Below are 16,489 nucleotides of genomic sequence, written 5' to 3'. Positions count from 1 at the left end.
GCCATTAGATAGCTGCTTATTCTGTACCTGTCAGTGTCTTGTGTCCAATTCTAGCTTAAAAATAGATACATGGATCAATACTGAAGTTGTTCCCCTGCTACGCATGCATGCAGCCCCCACTTGCACCATCCCCCCTGCCACCAGCAGTCTGTCCTTAAGGCCCAGCTCAGCTGGCAGAAATCCTTTTGTCTCTGTGCTGATCCCCACAAGTCATCACAAGCTTGTAAGGAGGTGGTGACTGACAATCCAGCTGCAGCCTGGTTTTTGTACCCAGTTTGTTCGAAGGCCATAGGATCAAGTCTGCTCTGAGGTGCTTCCTCTCCTGTTTTCAGGTGCTCTCTGAAACACGTTCCTTCTCTTTACATCATCTGTGGAACTCTTTCATTCATTATTTTCTTCTCAAGTGCGTATTTTCTCCTGGGTAACACTCTATTCTTTTCTCTTACCCAGTCCTTACTTATGCTTTCACTCACTGTTTCTTTTCTTTCTTTTCCAGACAAACATCAAAGCAAACAACTTCCAGAACATCCAAACCTCCAACTCTCAATCCTTTTTTCTTTTGTAAATGATCAACGTTCTTTAAGATGTAAAATCACCTTTCTCTGTTTGATCATGCCTTCTCAGGTAGCAAAGTGCAAGACAGTTGTAACTCCACCAGGCCCTTAGGTTTATCCCTGTATTTTATGGCAAAGCTTAGTACGTAAAACACAAGCCATCCTGAATGCAGCCACCCCTGGGACGAGTGCGTGAAGCTAAAAGAAGGGGGGTGAAGGGGAGAGAAGGAACAAGAAGGATGTGAGTAGGCTGGTGAAGAGGCAGGTAAAAGTGATCAAGCATGGCCTCAAAGGGTGTTATCCTCCCAGGCTGAGGGATGGACTTTGCATGCAGCTGTTCCCGCAGCCCACCACCCTCTCCAAGCATGTCCCTCTGCCGTGCAGGTGTTGCCGTCCCCGTGCAGCACTGGCAGTGTGTGGTGTATCCCAGCACAGCCTAACCAATGTGCAGACTACTGTACAATCTCGTAGTCCTGAACAGGTAGTCTGAACACTGGGCAGACGGAGTGGAGCCTCTGTGATCTGCTCTCCGGCTCTCAGCAGCTCATTAGTCCTTCCCCTCCCTGCCTTTGGGATGGGGCTCTGGGGGGCAGAGATGGGGTGAAAGAAGGTCCAAGTCCTGAGCGAAGAAGCGTCCTCTTCTGGCAGCTGAGAAGAGATGTTGCTCCTGCGTGTTTCCAGTTCAGAGCAAGCTTCCAAGCCCCTTCTTGCAGTGCCGGTGTCAGAAGGCTGGTACCTGGTTTCCACCTGGGGTTTGCTGCACCTTTTTTAGAAAGAGGAGGGGGAAAAAAAAATCAATTACTGCAGTTCATGGAGGAAATGTGAAGTTTTTGGCTGCCACGTAGGTGCGCAGAACTTGTTGCTTCATTCAACCCCTCTTCTCCCCCTGATATATCTGGCACAAGAGTTAGTGGAGCTGGCTGGGAGGGCTCCCAGGCCCCATGCACCATCTCCTCCTGCCCAGCCCTGTCCTGTAGATCAACCCCTTTGCCTGGAGTCCGGAGCAAAGCTCAAGCAAGATCAGCCTTTGCTTCCAAGCCCTCAAAAGGGTCCTTTGACCCACCTTGGCCAGTTGCCTTTTGCAGCTCGCCTCCAGCTACTGCGGCAGCAATCCATAGCCCGTCTTTCTCCCCCCACCACGTCTGGCATTGCCGAGCCTCCCTCCCTCTTGTAGTTTTCGCTCCCTCCCTTCTTGCTTCCCTTCTGTCCTTCTGCCTCAATTGACGTGGCAGTGGAAAGCTAACTAGACTCGAGGGAGGAGCTTGCTGGCTGCTGGGAAGGCCGGAGGTTGGCAGGAAGTGAGCCGGCTGGCGGATAGGGTTGCGCGGGGGAAAGGAAGGTTCCCTACCTCGCATGGAAACTTGAGGAATGCCGCCGCTTTCTGTGCTGCTTGGCTCCCATCTAACGATTCCAGATGTTCCCCAGCCTGTGCGGTTTGCTCCCTCTCTCCCTGGTGCTGCAGGGATAAAGAGGGCTTTATGCGTGCCGCACGTCTCCCTTCCAGGGTTGCCTTTTCCTCCGTGCACGCTGGTGGACAGTTGAGATTTCTAGCCACAAATCTGGACACCCACAGCTCCTACCTGGCCCTAACCCTGTTCTGGAGAAGGACAGCCAAGGCTCCTTTTCCTGGAGGGGCACAACATTGCGTGCGTTGTGCTTTGCTGATCAAACCAAATCAAATACTTGAGGAGGGTTCATCTCTGCCGTGGCACAGAAGCAGGTATAGGAGGAAGTGCATTGTCCTTTGCAGAGGATGGCAGGAACTACTGTGACCTCAGAGGTCACGAAGGTGCAGGTTTGAGGTTTTGAAGCCTCTCTGGTTCTTAAGCTACTTGGTTTCTGCATGCATTTCCTCGTCCACCCTCTGATGGCCTCCTAGGGCTGCAGGCAGCTGGTTGTGGCCGCCATGCACTAAACTGCACGTTTCGGTCTGCACATCACTTCAGCTGATGTCTCATCCTGTACTTTATGAGCAGGTGAGGAACACAAGTGCAGCTGATTACCAATGCTGTGCTCACTAAGCCAGCAGTAACAGTTGTGATTAATCACATGAGTCCAGGCATAATGTCTACAGAGCTTTCGAACCAAATCAGCTTAAAATCTTAGGGTGTGTTGTTTAACTTAAACCCACGTTGCTTTCCTATGTAAACAAGCCATTACAGCTGCTTTGCAGCTTGGATTAGTGATCAGTGTCCAGTAAATACGTTCTGAGGGTAAAAGTGATACAGGTGGGCTGAGTTTTGGAAAGATGACCTTGTGTGTTATGGGTGACTGGGGCTTACTGAAAGAAATGCAGCTCAGGAATTCAGTGTGTATCTTTCTTAGCAAAAAATAAAATAAAAAATTCCTTGTGTATCTTTCTTGTAAAAACAAGAAACTGATGAGTGCTTGATAGCACCTCACTTGGAGGTGTTCAACTTAAAATGTTCAGCTAACTTGTTTTCACATAATGCAGTCTGTTCTCTAGACACTTATTCCTAGCAATTGTGTAGTGGGCATGTATCCACGCAGTGTGTTTGTTCTTAATTATGATGTTAATGTTTTTTCCATTTGAATATTATTACAGGGGATCCCAAAATGCCGTAAAGAATTTGACTGAAATTCCAGTCATCTCTGGGGCAGGTTTGTTTACTCGTGGAACTTTACATCTTACAATAAGGAAGGGAGATTAAGAGGTTTGAGTAAGATGAATTGTTTCTAATTTCACATAGCCAGCAATTAAAACAATGACAGTGCTTCTCCCATATCTGTAGACCCTTGCCTCTGTGCAAGAGGAGGTGTCTGTCATAGCAGCTACAGGGAAATCTTTAATTAGTTCTTGGTCTCTGAATGCAATGAGACCTAATAATTCTGCCAATTACTTTCTCGTACTGCGAGTGCCAATTTCCAACCTTAGAGGAGCCCACACATGCATCTGTCAGCTTCAGTTCACATGTATCCAAGAGCAGGAAAATGTAACTGGCTATTGAGACTGTCCGATTGAATGGAGGAAATGCTTTGAGTCAGGCTGGCTTGCTGCCTGCTGAGTCTTGTGAGTTTCTTCTCTGTTATTATATACAAGATGGCAACAGCTATTCAGATGATAGTACAAACAGCTTCCATCTCTGGCCAGAGCCAACATCTTGGAGTCAGTCACAATAAGATGTGCAAGATCATCAGGTCGCAACTGCAGCATTCCCCTCTCCCTTTCCCCCCTGCTGTGCTTCACACTCTACAACTACAAATGGCTAATGGACCCTGGTCTCCTTCCTGGCCATGTGAATTTTCTTTCTGTGCTGGTAGATGTGAAGTACAGAGCCATATGGCTGTCTCTGCACTACGCCGGGGGTGGGGAGCAATCCTCTGGCACGTATCCTGCCTGAGTGAGTAGCTTGCAGTCATCTTCCTGCAGTTCTCCATGCAAGCGGTGTGACTTGGTTAGGCACGGCAGCACCAAGCAGGGGTAGCTAGCCCCGTGTCTGTGACATTCCCTAGCCAACACTGAGCATCCCTGTTTTGCTTCCTACAGCTAGTCTGAGTGCTTCTGCAACTTTGCTACCTCTCCTTGGCCTTATGGATTAATGTGCAGCCTGTAAGCACATCTTACAGAACCTATGTTATGCTGCTGAGAGTTTTGTCTTCCCTTTTTCCTCTTATAGGTGAGGGGAGATAAGAGAAATGTAAGCCTCTTGAGATCAGACCAGCTTTCAATATAGTATTTCACAAACTCTTTCCCGTTTCGATGTGTGTTGGCTCTTTCTCTCCCCCTCTAAGTCTGGAAAGCTAGAAAGAGAAGCCCTTTCCCCCCCTTGGCCAGGATGCTGTTCAGCCACAGCACATACTGCCGGATTGCTAACATATGGGCAGAAGGCTCAGCCAAAGTTCTGAGAGGCTCAGCCCTTGGCAGCTTGTTCCTCATTTTCCTGTCTCTACATTCAGGAAATGAAGTCAGAGTGTTGATATAAAACAGGCTGGACTGAAAACTGAGAAGCTGGAAAGACTTGGGGGGGTGGACGGGACTTAAAGGGGGGAGGTGTGGGGAGATGGAGAGCAGCAGGGGCTCGTTACGCTGTGTGCAATATATGTGGGCTGGGGGTTGTTGCCTTGCAGCAGCGCCCTCCAATTTGATTGCTTTTTTTCTACCTTGGAGCCAGAGGACTAAAGTTTCATGCTGGCAGGCAGTTAGATGGGTGTATGGAAAGATCAGCACGTAGAGACAGTGTTGTCTTGATCGTGTAGCAGCATTTATACGAGAGCTCAGAAGGAGTGAAAGTTGAAACTCTGGCAAAGAGCATGCGTTTCTGTATCAGGACGTGGGATTCCCTTACTATTTGATTATTTCTTATCCCTGAAGAATGACTTCATTCCCTAGAAATTTAGCAATAATGTGGTTCTAATGCTACAGAATGACTTTTCCCAGACAGCGTTCTCGTCTGTTATTTTTTGACTAGCTCAGACTCCGGTTGATATAGGGAGTTCCAGTGAAGTGAGACTGCAATGGGATGGGCTCGTCTTGCCTAGGGAGTCAGCAGTGAGTGTACTTCGCTTCTGGGTCACTAGCTCAACCTAACCTAGCATAATAATAACTGAAAGCAGTAGAAAGCTGGAAGCTGTTTGGCTTATAGAGCCCAACGTGGTCTCTGTGGTTCTGAGACCAGCACCTGGATGACAGATGTCTCCTCACAAAAGTGCTTGCCTATCTCCCTGTTAATATTCAAAAATCCAGGGAAGCTTGCCTGGAATAGTTTTCCTCCTTTGAAACCCAATATATTTTGTGAAAGGGAGTGGAGAGCTTAGCAGCTACCCAAGTCATCTCTGGTTTAGATGTCACTTATTCCTAGGATATTCTTGTTGCATAAAACTAGTAATTGGCTGGTATAGTTTAATCTTCGGGGCTCGCCTGAACTGTGTCATGTCTGGTATTCTTAGCAAAATTGATTTAACTGAAATTTAGGAGGGCATTAGGTTGGTCTTGCTCTCCTGTATGTGTTTGAGCTCAGCAGCTTTGTCATCTTTATCTGCTGCTCTGCCCTGCCCTTGTCTTCTAGCTGGATCTTTAGGGTCTCTGCTCACTGACAATCTTGCTTTTCATTCTCATTTCCCACAAGAGCAATTTCACTTTCTCGTTTCCAATCAAGAAAGGTCTACAGACCCTAGATGCTCACAAGGGAACAGCCACATATGCATGCTTACACAGACAAGTATGCTCTGTTTCTTTTTGAGTCTTGGATAGCTGTGTTCTGCCTTTTGGAGACCAGTGTGATGGCTCCCCCTCTTGTTATTTTGGTGTATAGTATCTAGCTGGAACAGGATGCTCAAAATGAGGACTCTAAACCAAACTCCCTATGTTAATTTGCTGTCGATTCAGATTTGAAACTAAGCAGGGAGAATGATTTCTGACTTTGCTTCTGAATGTGAGTATCAAAATTAAGATCGAGTTTCTTTCTTTAAAAGATGATACCTAGGACTGAAAATGTTGCGTTTGTCTTTTGGATGCCTTGTTCTGTTCCTAGCTGGAGATACCTCGTAGGAACTGGTACAGGAAGCTTATAGATCCTGTTACTCTGAAAAATGGGTCCCTTTAAAATTCCAGGTGACCAGTCTGACAGCTTTAGGCTGTGGCTTTTAACAGTCACCAGACAGTAAAGTTGCCATATTACTTAAGAGGCCTTCAGGTAGCCTTACAGTATCCTTTATTGTAGTCAGACTTACTCTTTGCTCTTTTGATGTGTATTTATTATTGCTTAAATAATACTGTACTGGGTACTGTGAGCCCTTTTAAAGTGTAGGACAGTGACAGGATGAAATAAGTCACTTTCTCTAAAGGGATGAGTTTAAGTTGATATAGTCCCTAATGTGTGCTGAAACAGCTTCTCTATCACATACCTGGCTTTTCTTGAACACCGATCAGAGGTTTTTAGTGACTTAAAAATAAAAGAAAGAAACACTGAGATGACAACAGTGGGCTGTGAGGGCTGCATATGACTGACTGGATGTGGCAAGAGAGCTCATACTGAGCCCTTCTTGCCCAACAATTGTGGTGTAAAACAGAGCAAGCAGTAACCTCTCTGTGAGTCTTTGGGATGGGGCCAGCATGTCCCCAGTGCTGATGGTCCCTGAGGAGATGCTGCAGCAAGGTATGGGAGGTCTGTTTGTGAGGGACATAGGGAAACAATGCTTGAAGACCAAACACTTTCTTACCAGCAGTTTTGGGAGGTGGAGGGAATGGGGCTTGAAGCACACTACTCTTGGTGCAGTGTCATGCATTGAGGAGCTCTTTGGCTGGCTTTTCAGTGTTGGTAAGTGAGGCTGAGGGAGCTCTGGTCGGGGTGAGGCTTTTTGTGTGGTGGATGCCTGCAGTTCTTTGTGAATGACTGAAGGGTAACAGGAAAACTTGTCTGCTGTGCCCAGCCTGGGTTGGGAGTGCTTCCCAGTGCCTCCCTGGTGGTGTGCAGCCTGCCTTGCTGACAGCCTCCTCTCTGCTGTCTGAACAGAGGCTTCACCTGGAGCAGCGAGTGACTTGTTACTGATCCCCTTTTTCAGGAGAAGGAGAAGAAGTACATGTTGCCAGTGGATAACCTGAAACTGCGAGATGTTGAGAAGGGATTCATGTCCAGCAAGCACATCTTTGCTCTCTTCAACACTGAACAGAGGTAAGCTCATACCTCAACACCAAACAATTGCTACACACATCTTCCTTTGGTGGCTGTCCTTTAAAACTAATTGTTGAGGAGATAGGTGACTTTTAAAGAGACGTATAGCTTCATTTCTTCTGGTCTTAGAACTGTTTGCCAATTCATTCACCAGTTTGTGGTCTGCAGTGTGAGCTTCAGCTATTTATTGTGGCTGTGTGGCCATGGTTGCTATATTTATTATCAAACGTTACTGTTCTTAGTGAGCAAATAGGGAAATCCATAACAGACAAAGGGAAACAGGTTGATTGAAGTCCAGTAGTGAGCAAAATTGAAAAGGGAGTATCTTTTAGTCCCTGTTGAAACTGGGGCTTTTTAGGGTAAGGCCAGAGGTTTGAGGGAGTAACCGATGTGGGGGCAGCCTTGTTAATGAAAAACTTATTTACTGGTCCCTCTGCAAGGACATCCGAAGGATGTTAGCAAGTAATCTGCCTGAAAATGATGGGAAGATACCCTAGCCATTTGACACTTTGGTCAAATATGGGCAACAGCCTCTTTTGCAGTGGATAAGAGTAAAATGTTTGTCTTCCTCTCAGAAATGTTTACAAGGATTACCGGCAGCTGGAGCTGGCCTGTGAGACCCAGGAGGAAGTGGATAGCTGGAAGGCTTCCTTCCTTCGTGCAGGGGTCTACCCAGAACGTGTTGGGGTAAGTTAAAGCAATAATAATGGGATGGGAAGGAACACAGTATGTATCTTAAGGATAGCTGCGTACTCTTATGATAAAAATAAGTCTATGAAGGTTGTGTCTTTTTCCTGAGGTGGGGATATTTTAGAACAAATCTAAATTTTTGATATGTGCTGATGCTTCCTTCAAGGAAGCTTGGGATGTAGTAACTGGCAACCTCAGATGGGAGGCAAAGTAGTCAAAGACTGCCTTGATGAGCTCTCCTAGCTCTCCTGTTCTGCAGGCACTAAGTCCCTAGTACAAGGATGCTTAACTACCTGACTACTAAGTGGTATGTGTCTGCTGAGCAAAGGTACTATTGCTTCTTGGTACCATTTGTTGCATGGCATTGTTAGGAGCTTCACAACTTTTTTTATAGTTTGCCCATTCCTTGCCTTTCCCAATTAGGAAGGGATTTTCTTTTTTCCTTCTCTTCACATAGCCTTGTTCTGCAGCACTTGCAGTCAGCATTCTGCTCTCCTTTAAAAGAGAACTGTGGTACGAGTTCCTGTTTGAAGCTTTCCTGTTTCTCAGTGTGAGAAGCTGCTGCTATAAATACTTTTCCCATTAGAAAAGTGATAATTGCTTATCTGTTTGTATTTGTTGCTTCCAATAGACTTCTTGCATGCATCCTTCCTGTTACACTTCAAGATTATATTTCTGCCTTAATGCATTTCCTGACAAAGTGATGTGATATTTTATAAATAAATGAAATTAGGGACTCTGGGCCTTATCAGTGATGTGACTTCAAATTGACTTTGGACCAGACTGGGCCTCTTAAACATACACTCATAAAGGATGTGTGCCACCTATTGGTGAGCAAATGGAGTGGCTCCACATAGGAATACTGATCTCTATTTTGACAGTCTCAAAACATTATGTAAAGAATAAAAAGTAACGATAGTAGGTAAGTATAAATTGCACTGTACTGCTGATAACGCAATTTCCTTTGCAGAGCATTCCATTCTGATTTTCATTTTAACTAAGCAATTCACTTGTTCTCCTTCCAGAGTAACTTAAGTGTTTATACATTTTTAGTGGGATTGGTTTTGTCTGCTCAGTGCTAAATTAAGATTTTCTTTAAGTTCTAAGATCAGCTAAAAATCTTTTTTCATTTTTGTCCTTTTTTATTTTATTTTTTTCATGTGTGCTCAAACTGGCCTGCCAGGACAAGGACAAAGTAAGTGACCCTCTCTGTGTTGTCCCCTGGGGCTCTCACTGGATAGTTCTTTTTTTTTTTTCCTTTTGTCACAATTTCCCAAGAGGCATTTTTCTTCTCTTTGTACTTCATGTTGGATCCCGCTGTTTGTTTGTTCTTGGTTTGAGTTTTCCTTTTTTTCTTTTTATTTCTTTTTGTATGATTTCTGAATCTCGGTGAAAATCTTTTTTTTTTTTGACCCTCTTTTTGAGTCATCTTGTTTGACTTCCACTTCCTTTACCTCATGTTTCTTACTAAGGTTTTCCATTTATTCATTATGTAAGATCTTCCTCAGAAAAGCTCAGATGCTCAAAGGAATTTGCCCTTTCTCATATATTTTGTTCCCTGAAGCAGAAGCTGATAAGCAATTTCCTACACTGCTGCAAATCAGTCAGCCTGGAATGGTTTAAGAGATTTTTTTCCTTTTAAAAATCAAGTTTTTAAATAAGCATTGAAAAAGGCAGCAAAGGCTTTCATGGTCTGTTACTTTGAAATTGATCTCAAATGAGTGAGTTCTGGCAATTGCCTACTGTCAAACAGCATGCTCTGGGTTTTACTTTACAGAAATCTAAACAATGAATTTCAGGAAGACAGGGCAAGATTCTTCTGCTTTGTGTGGAAGAAAAGATGCTCGGAACCGTGATGTAGAATTTGCAGTTAGTGATCTGGAAGGTTTTCTAGGTTATTCCACCTCCTACTTGCAGTCTGAGCAGTTACTTTACCTCTCCAGATAAGTTTCCTCATTGTATAATGAGGGTAAGGATGATGTATGTTGGAGAGCCTGTAAGGCTTAATTTATGGTAAGTGATTCTTAGGTCTGAACTGAATCTGAGCATGGAAAGCTGAGCTCAAATGAAAAACCTTCCATGAAGCTGTAAACACTAAAAGTAAAAATATAGCTTTGAGTATGCACTAGAGTCATCGCCTGTGAACGTTAGCCAGGAGTCCCTGTTGCCTTTTACCTTTTGTGTAGTAACTTTGCACTAAAAGAGCAGCTTTACTGTTAAAATTCCTCAGCTCTGAGCTGGAGAAGTATATACAGGCTGAACTGCATACTGACAATCACAGCCCAAAATGCAAGTGTAAGTTTTATTGCATGCTCTTCCTTTGTTTCCCTCTGTCCTCACTGAACTGTCATGAAAAACTAATTTTGTATTGCATTTGAAGAACTGCCCTGTTTCTGCCTCTCTCTGCAGGCCAGCGAAGCAGAGGAGAATGGATCAGACAGTTTCATGCACTCCATGGACCCTCAGCTGGAGAGACAAGTGGAAACAATCAGGAATCTGGTGGATTCCTACATGGCAATTGTCAACAAAACCATCAGAGACCTCATGCCGAAGACAATCATGCACCTCATGATAAACAATGTACTTATCCCACTGATTGATAGAGGTGGAGAGCCATAGGGAAGGGGAAAAGTAGGGAGGGTATGAAAAAGTGAAGGCAGCTTGAAAGCAGGTTGAGGTGGGGGGCAGAATGGAGTGGTCTGGGACACAGTGGCAACTGATTCCCTCTGTTCTGTTCCTCTGCAGACCAAGGACTTCATCCACTCAGAGCTGCTGGCGAACCTGTATTCCTGTGGTGACCAGAATACGCTGATGGAGGAATCAGCAGAGCAGGCCCAGCGACGTGATGAAATGCTGCGCATGTACCATGCCCTGAAAGAGGCCCTCAACATCATCGGGGACATCAACACCAGCACTATCAGCACCCCAATGCCCCCACCGGTGGACGACTCTTGGCTGCAGGTGCAGAGCGTACCATCTGGACGCAGGTACCAGAGGCTCAGGGGGAGAGCCCCACAGACCTGCCTGATGCCTCTTTAGTGGCTAGCTGGGGCCTCCTACTGAGACAGGGAGTCCTTCTCTTCTTCTCTTCTCCCTGTGGATGAAGAGTTCTGGGTGTTTGCGTTGGGAAGCTTCTATGCCTTGAAAGCTATGTAGGGCTGCTATATCTTTATGGAAGATGTGGAAGCTGCTAAACCTATAGGTTAGGTGGGGCCTGAAGCAGCTTTGAAGGTAACTGAAACCTGGCACAGCTCTTGAGAGCCAAGGGTAGTGCTTAAAGTGACACAAAACTGAAGAAGGACCACTGAAGGCAGCATATGGGGACCTGGTGGTATAACAGGAGTTCCAGGCCTGTTGTTGCAGTTGAATTTCTCTGTTTGTCAGGTCTCCTACGTCCAGCCCCACGCCGCAAAGGAGAGCTCCCGCTGTGCCACCAGCCAGACCTGGGTCTCGAGGCCCAGCTCCTGGGCCACCTCCTGCTGGTGGGTCAACACTGGGTGGTGCACCCCCTGTGCCCTCCAGGCCAGGTGCCTCTCCTGATCCCTTTGGACCCCCTCCTCAGGTTCCTTCTCGACCTAATCGTGCTCCTCCTGGTGTTCCCAGGTAAGTCCTGAAACACAGCTTTGAGGCAAGTGGGACGTGCGCAGCATTTGGGTTGCAGTTTTGACAGTACTGTGTCTGCCCAGGCCATAGAAGACAAGTGGAGTTCTTGGTTTGTGTCCAGTCCTCAGCTATTTGAACTTGGTCCATAAGCAGGAGCATCTTTGTCCACTCAGATATTATACAAATGATGCAATGCCATCGTAGCTCTTGGGAATAGAGGGGCAGCCTCTTCTGCACCAACCTCCATGCAGTGGTTGGGGGAAAAGGACCCGGTACCTGAGAGCTTTACTAAAACAAACATACCAATAATTCTGCTTGTAAGTAGGAAGTGGTCACCAGAAAATCATGGGACTAGAATGATAGTGTATGTTTCAAGACAATTCCCCTTTGTGTGGGGTTCCCCAAAGCCTGAAGTTGCCCCTCTTTTCCTGGCACAGAGGCTTTTCAAGGCAACATAGAGGGATCTTCATTTGGGATATTTAGGTGCTTTTTTGCTGTGAGACTATAGTCATATCACTAGAATGGAAGTTAATTTTTTGTAGACACTTTTGTTGCTTCTGCAGACAACTTGAATGTTTTCCAGACTAAAGGGCTCAGAAGACACAGCTTTGCTTTCCCATTAGGAAACTTAATTCCTCTCCTGTTCAGTCACACATTTCAACATAAGTGGTTATCCCCCATGCAGCCATGCACATCTTCCCGAAGAGGAGTTAGGAAACAATCTAGAACCAAGAATGTGTTGGTACTTGGTTTCCCTGTGAGAAAATGGAGGCAATTGCAGAATATAGAATGAGTATAACCAGAACCCCCACCCAGTGATACATGTCTGTAAGAACATTTCCCTCTTGGAAAGTGCATCCTCTTCAGTGAGTGCTGGTGCTACATGTCTGAAGCTTTGCCATGTTCTTTGAAAACACCCAACCTGTCGATAGGTGGTGATGGTATATACCCTTGTGGTAGCACCCCACAAACTGCCTGTTTGGAGAAGTGTTCTCTGTCAGGTTGTATCCAGCCCAGATGCTGGTGAATCCAAAGAGATGATAAATCAGTTACTGACTCTGGTGTGTGCAAATGGTTTTACTTTCTTGGTGCCTCTGCCCCAGTTCTCCCTACATACCTTGATGCAGCTCCCACAGTAACCTGTCCACACATGCCTCAGTATTGCCATAGGTAGCACCTATGGATGTCAGCATGCTTTTGCTGTGTATTTTTGGCTCTTGCTTCTTGTGACCCTGCTTTTCCATATAGTGTTATTTTGTGGTTTTGTTCTTAGTATACTTCTTAAACTTTGTTTTGTCTCCATCTTCTGTCACGGTTTCATTTCTTCACTCATGAAAAATATTCTATATACCTGATTGTCATGATAGGATCCCCCAAATGACTGAAATTAATTGGCTTTTTATTTTATTATTTTTTTTTTGGGAAGAAATGATGTAGCCTACTTTACTGGCTTTTCTGCCATTTGCATGAAATAGAAAGGTTTAAGGAAAGGTAGGGAACTGCACTGGCGCAGAAGAAAGTGCTTCATACTTAGCAATCCCTTGCTTTAGAAGGAGAGATAGTAGGTTGAATTGCATGCTACTGACTGCCCTGATCTGGAGTTGAGAAAGTAATTCCTGAAGTTGTGAAGTGAAGAAGTTCTCATGCTCTTTCTCTGATCCCCCTCTCTGATTCTTCCAGTCGTTCATAGACTCCTCCGGATCCTGATACCAGCTTGTCATTTGAGTTCACTGATGAATGGAGAATTTCCAATGACAAGGGACTCTTTCTCTTCTTCTCCTGTATATAGAATAAGAATGTTCCCTGCTAGCACTTGGACTCGGGTCCTTCTGCCATGGGTGAACGAATGCCATCTCCACTTTTGCTTTTTTAATACCCATCTTTTCCCTTGCTAACTGGGCTACACTATTTTGTGTGTGAGAGAGAAACAAAGCCCTTGTAGATGGCATGAGTGGGCTGTGCTCTAGGAGTTGGTGCTATGTAGTGAACTGGAAGTGCATGGTGGTGGCTGGGTGTACTTAGTGTGCATGTGCACATTGATAACCTGTGTAGAAGTTCAGCTGTATGCTTGTGCCTCCAGTTTGTGTGAGCATCTGATTTTATGGATGATGAACTTAAAGACAAATGTTGTTCCACTTTTCTCATAAATACAATTGCATAGACGTGTTCACATACAAACACCACATGGTCCATTTTCTTACATGGGATGATCTTCCTGCATATAATTAAGTACTCTTCAAACTGGCTTTGCACCCTGCCTCTGTACTTAGCGTTTATTCAATCTACTACAGAAGTCCATATTACCAAATGGAGCTCCTCCATTTAGGAGCTGAAAGCTGCAAATAATAGAAGGTCCTGTCTGTGTAATGAAGGACTGTATGTATTAGGACTGTATGCTCATTTGGGATATTTAGAAGGATTTGGTCTGAGAGAAAACTATAAAGGTATCCCAGGCAGTAGTGAGTTCTCTGTTCTTTGGTATGTCTGAGGAAAAAGATTCAAGTGATTGGATCACTGTAAACAACTTCACATTTTTATCACTTGAGTTACTCATTATGTGAAAGGAGCTGATCTTATAATTAGTGACCTTTTAAATGTCTTTCCCTGTCTCACTCTTCTGGGTAGTACTCAGTGCTCATTATGGCATGTTACCTCCCTCTTTCCTGAGCTGTCTGTTTTGACTCTAACACTTAATATTGTCAGAAAAATATGAATTCTCAATGAGACAAGTCAACCCACCTGTGCCCAGCTGCCTGGTGCTGAGACCTAGGTATGCTCCAGGCTGAGCAAGTGTGAGTGTATTTGGGGTCTCTGGATGTGTGAATAGAGTTGTGTCTCCAGCTGGGTGGGAGAGTGAGCAGCAGCTGGTGGTGTGTGAAGAGAGAAATGGATCTGAGCACGCCCTCGTGCACAGCAGGGTTCTGGATGTGAGTAAAGATGAGGCTGTGAATGTGTGCGAAGTCCTGCATGACTGAGTGCAGCCCTACCCAGCAGTGCACACTCGTGTGGTGTTCTGGGAGGGGGGGCATGTGAATGTGGCTCTGTGCAAGTGCATGTCTATCTCTGTTCCGCCTTCCTGACAGTCTGTGTGGCCTCTGCCTTGAACTGTCTGAACTGCCATGTTGATTTCATGTTGTCTTTCAGAATCACTATCAGTGACCCCTGAGGACTGGCAGCCACGGTACGTTTTGCACTCTCCCTGCGATGCATGAGTCACTGTGTCCCCATCCTCCATCACTTTGCTCTGCAGCTTAGCACTGCTGCCGTGTTCTTGTATTAGTAAGAGTCCCTTGTCCAATGAACCACCTCTGCCAGGATCTCATAAAGGGAGGAGTCTTGAACAGAAAAGCTGGCTGATCAGAGACAGCGCAGCTGCTTGAGCTGCAGGAGCTGGGAAAGCCTCCCTACCTGATGTAGGGTTACTAGAGGACCCGTTCTCTGCTTCCAGGTAGAGGAGCTGGGATGGGGGAATGAGTGCTGGCAATAAGGTCTAAACAGCGTGTTTTTCATTTGGCTTATATCCACATTAAGTGGGAGACTAACAGAATGAATTCTGTTTTGATCTTGTCAGCTGTGTTAAGGGTGAGATAGAGACTTGGGGAGCTGTTAGTTCAGACTCCTCTGCTTATATTCAAACATCTGGCTGGAGAAGTGCTCCCTTCCTCTCTGTGTCCCTAGTGCTCATGGAAGGCAGGAGGAGTTTGGGTCATTAACAGCAGGACTTCCATGCCTGAGTACGGGATGCCTCTGACACTGAATGTTCCCTGTTATCCTTGCATCCCATGATGCCAGTTAGAAGTAAACTCCCTTTGCTCGTTCTCCACTTGACCCTCTACCTTTTTCATTATTCTTCTGCCTCCGTTCAAGCTGCCTTCCCTCCTCTGCCACTGCAAGAGGGAAGGGTTTAGTGATCTGTCCCCTCCCCTAACCTCTGCCCCAGGTTCCTGCCTGCTTCCCTTTCCCATCTCCCTGTGTTTTGCAGCCTTGTACATGCTCAGTGACATAGCAGGCTACTGGGGCAGGCTCAGTGTCTATTATGCTGGCCAGATATTCAAGGACCAGCTCTTCCTTGTGCCCTGAATGATGAGGGTGAGAGTATGAAAAAGGACGTCTTGCAAATTCTCCTCAGTCTTTTTCCTAGGAACCTCTAGCCCTTAGTAACAAAAGGGTAGAGGGGGCAGAACAGGGCAGGTGTGAGTGTTTGGGGTTCCTTCTCCCTTTCTCTATGGACATTGTTCCTCGAAGTGAAATGTCTCAATCTGAGAGGAGCGGAGCAGCAGCTCCTTTAGTTTCCCTTGCTGCTGGTCCTGGGAGGCTGAGCTGGGGGAGTGAGCCCTGAAGTCCTAATAGGAATAGCAGCAGTTCAAGCTCCTGTGTCAGGTTAGGAGAGCTCAGAGCTAGTGGGGAGTCTACAGGTTCTCAGCTAGGACCATCCCGCAGCAAATGGAGACTGCTACTGCTGCATGGAGCTGGAGCTGAGAGGTGCCACATCCCATCAAACCGATGCAGGGATTGTTCAGTGATTGACATGCTCTTTGAGGATGTCATCTGTCAGTCCTCACTGATGACATACTGCAGAGGTGTTGGAGCAAATCAGCATTTTCTAATACTCTGCCTACCGCAGACATCCCTAGCAGCTCTAGAAACATGCATCTGGGTAAAATACTGAAGGAAAGAGGCTTGCTGTTGTCTGTACCTCTTTCTGGGACTTGCTGTTATGGGGTATTTTGTTCTTAGTCTGGCATAAAGAGCACCAAGGAAATAAAAATTAAAAAGCACCCTAAACCCCTGATAGCAAGCTTTTGCAGCCCAGGGGAATGTATGTAGTGTTTTACCATCCCTGTTAGGTTCTCATTAGCAGAATTCATAATTACCCTGCTGTTTTCTGGAGATGACTAGCTCAAGGTTCTACTCTGGGTATGGCTTGAAAGACTGACCCCAAGGGAGGGGACAGTGTAGCTGGTCTGCTCGGGCTCCTGCCAGGGTCTGTCTTACCTCGTACTGGAGCTT

At 45.8% G+C, this 16,489-nt stretch overlaps 1 protein-coding gene across 11 annotated transcripts in view; it reads left to right on the top strand.

Annotated features, from left to right (window-relative positions):
- DNM1 (dynamin 1) overlaps positions 1–16,489 on the top strand; it is a 67,228-nt gene that overhangs the window by 46,334 nt on the left and 4,405 nt on the right. For 5 of the 11 annotated variants that reach the window (XM_032200560.1, XM_032200557.1, XM_032200559.1 and 2 more), the window contains 6 exons: positions 7,077–7,186; positions 7,762–7,873; positions 9,060–9,071; positions 10,286–10,456; positions 10,622–10,863; positions 11,261–11,479. In XM_032200560.1, coding sequence (XP_032056451.1) covers positions 7,077–7,186; positions 7,762–7,873; positions 9,060–9,071; positions 10,286–10,456; positions 10,622–10,863; positions 11,261–11,479 — 866 coding nt within the window. Of the gene's footprint in view, positions 1–7,076; positions 7,187–7,761; positions 7,874–9,059; positions 9,072–10,285; positions 10,457–10,621; positions 10,864–11,260; positions 11,480–13,159; positions 13,318–14,623; positions 14,661–16,489 lie in introns of those variants that run through there. The other 6 variants (XM_032200563.1, XM_032200561.1, XM_032200562.1 and 3 more) reach the window with 3 other exon arrangements.

This window comes from Aythya fuligula, chromosome 19 (genome assembly GCF_009819795.1).
Source record: "Aythya fuligula isolate bAytFul2 chromosome 19, bAytFul2.pri, whole genome shotgun sequence".
Lineage (NCBI taxonomy): Eukaryota > Metazoa > Chordata > Aves > Anseriformes > Anatidae > Aythya > Aythya fuligula.
This window is presented reverse-complemented; position numbering and strand designations above follow the sequence as displayed.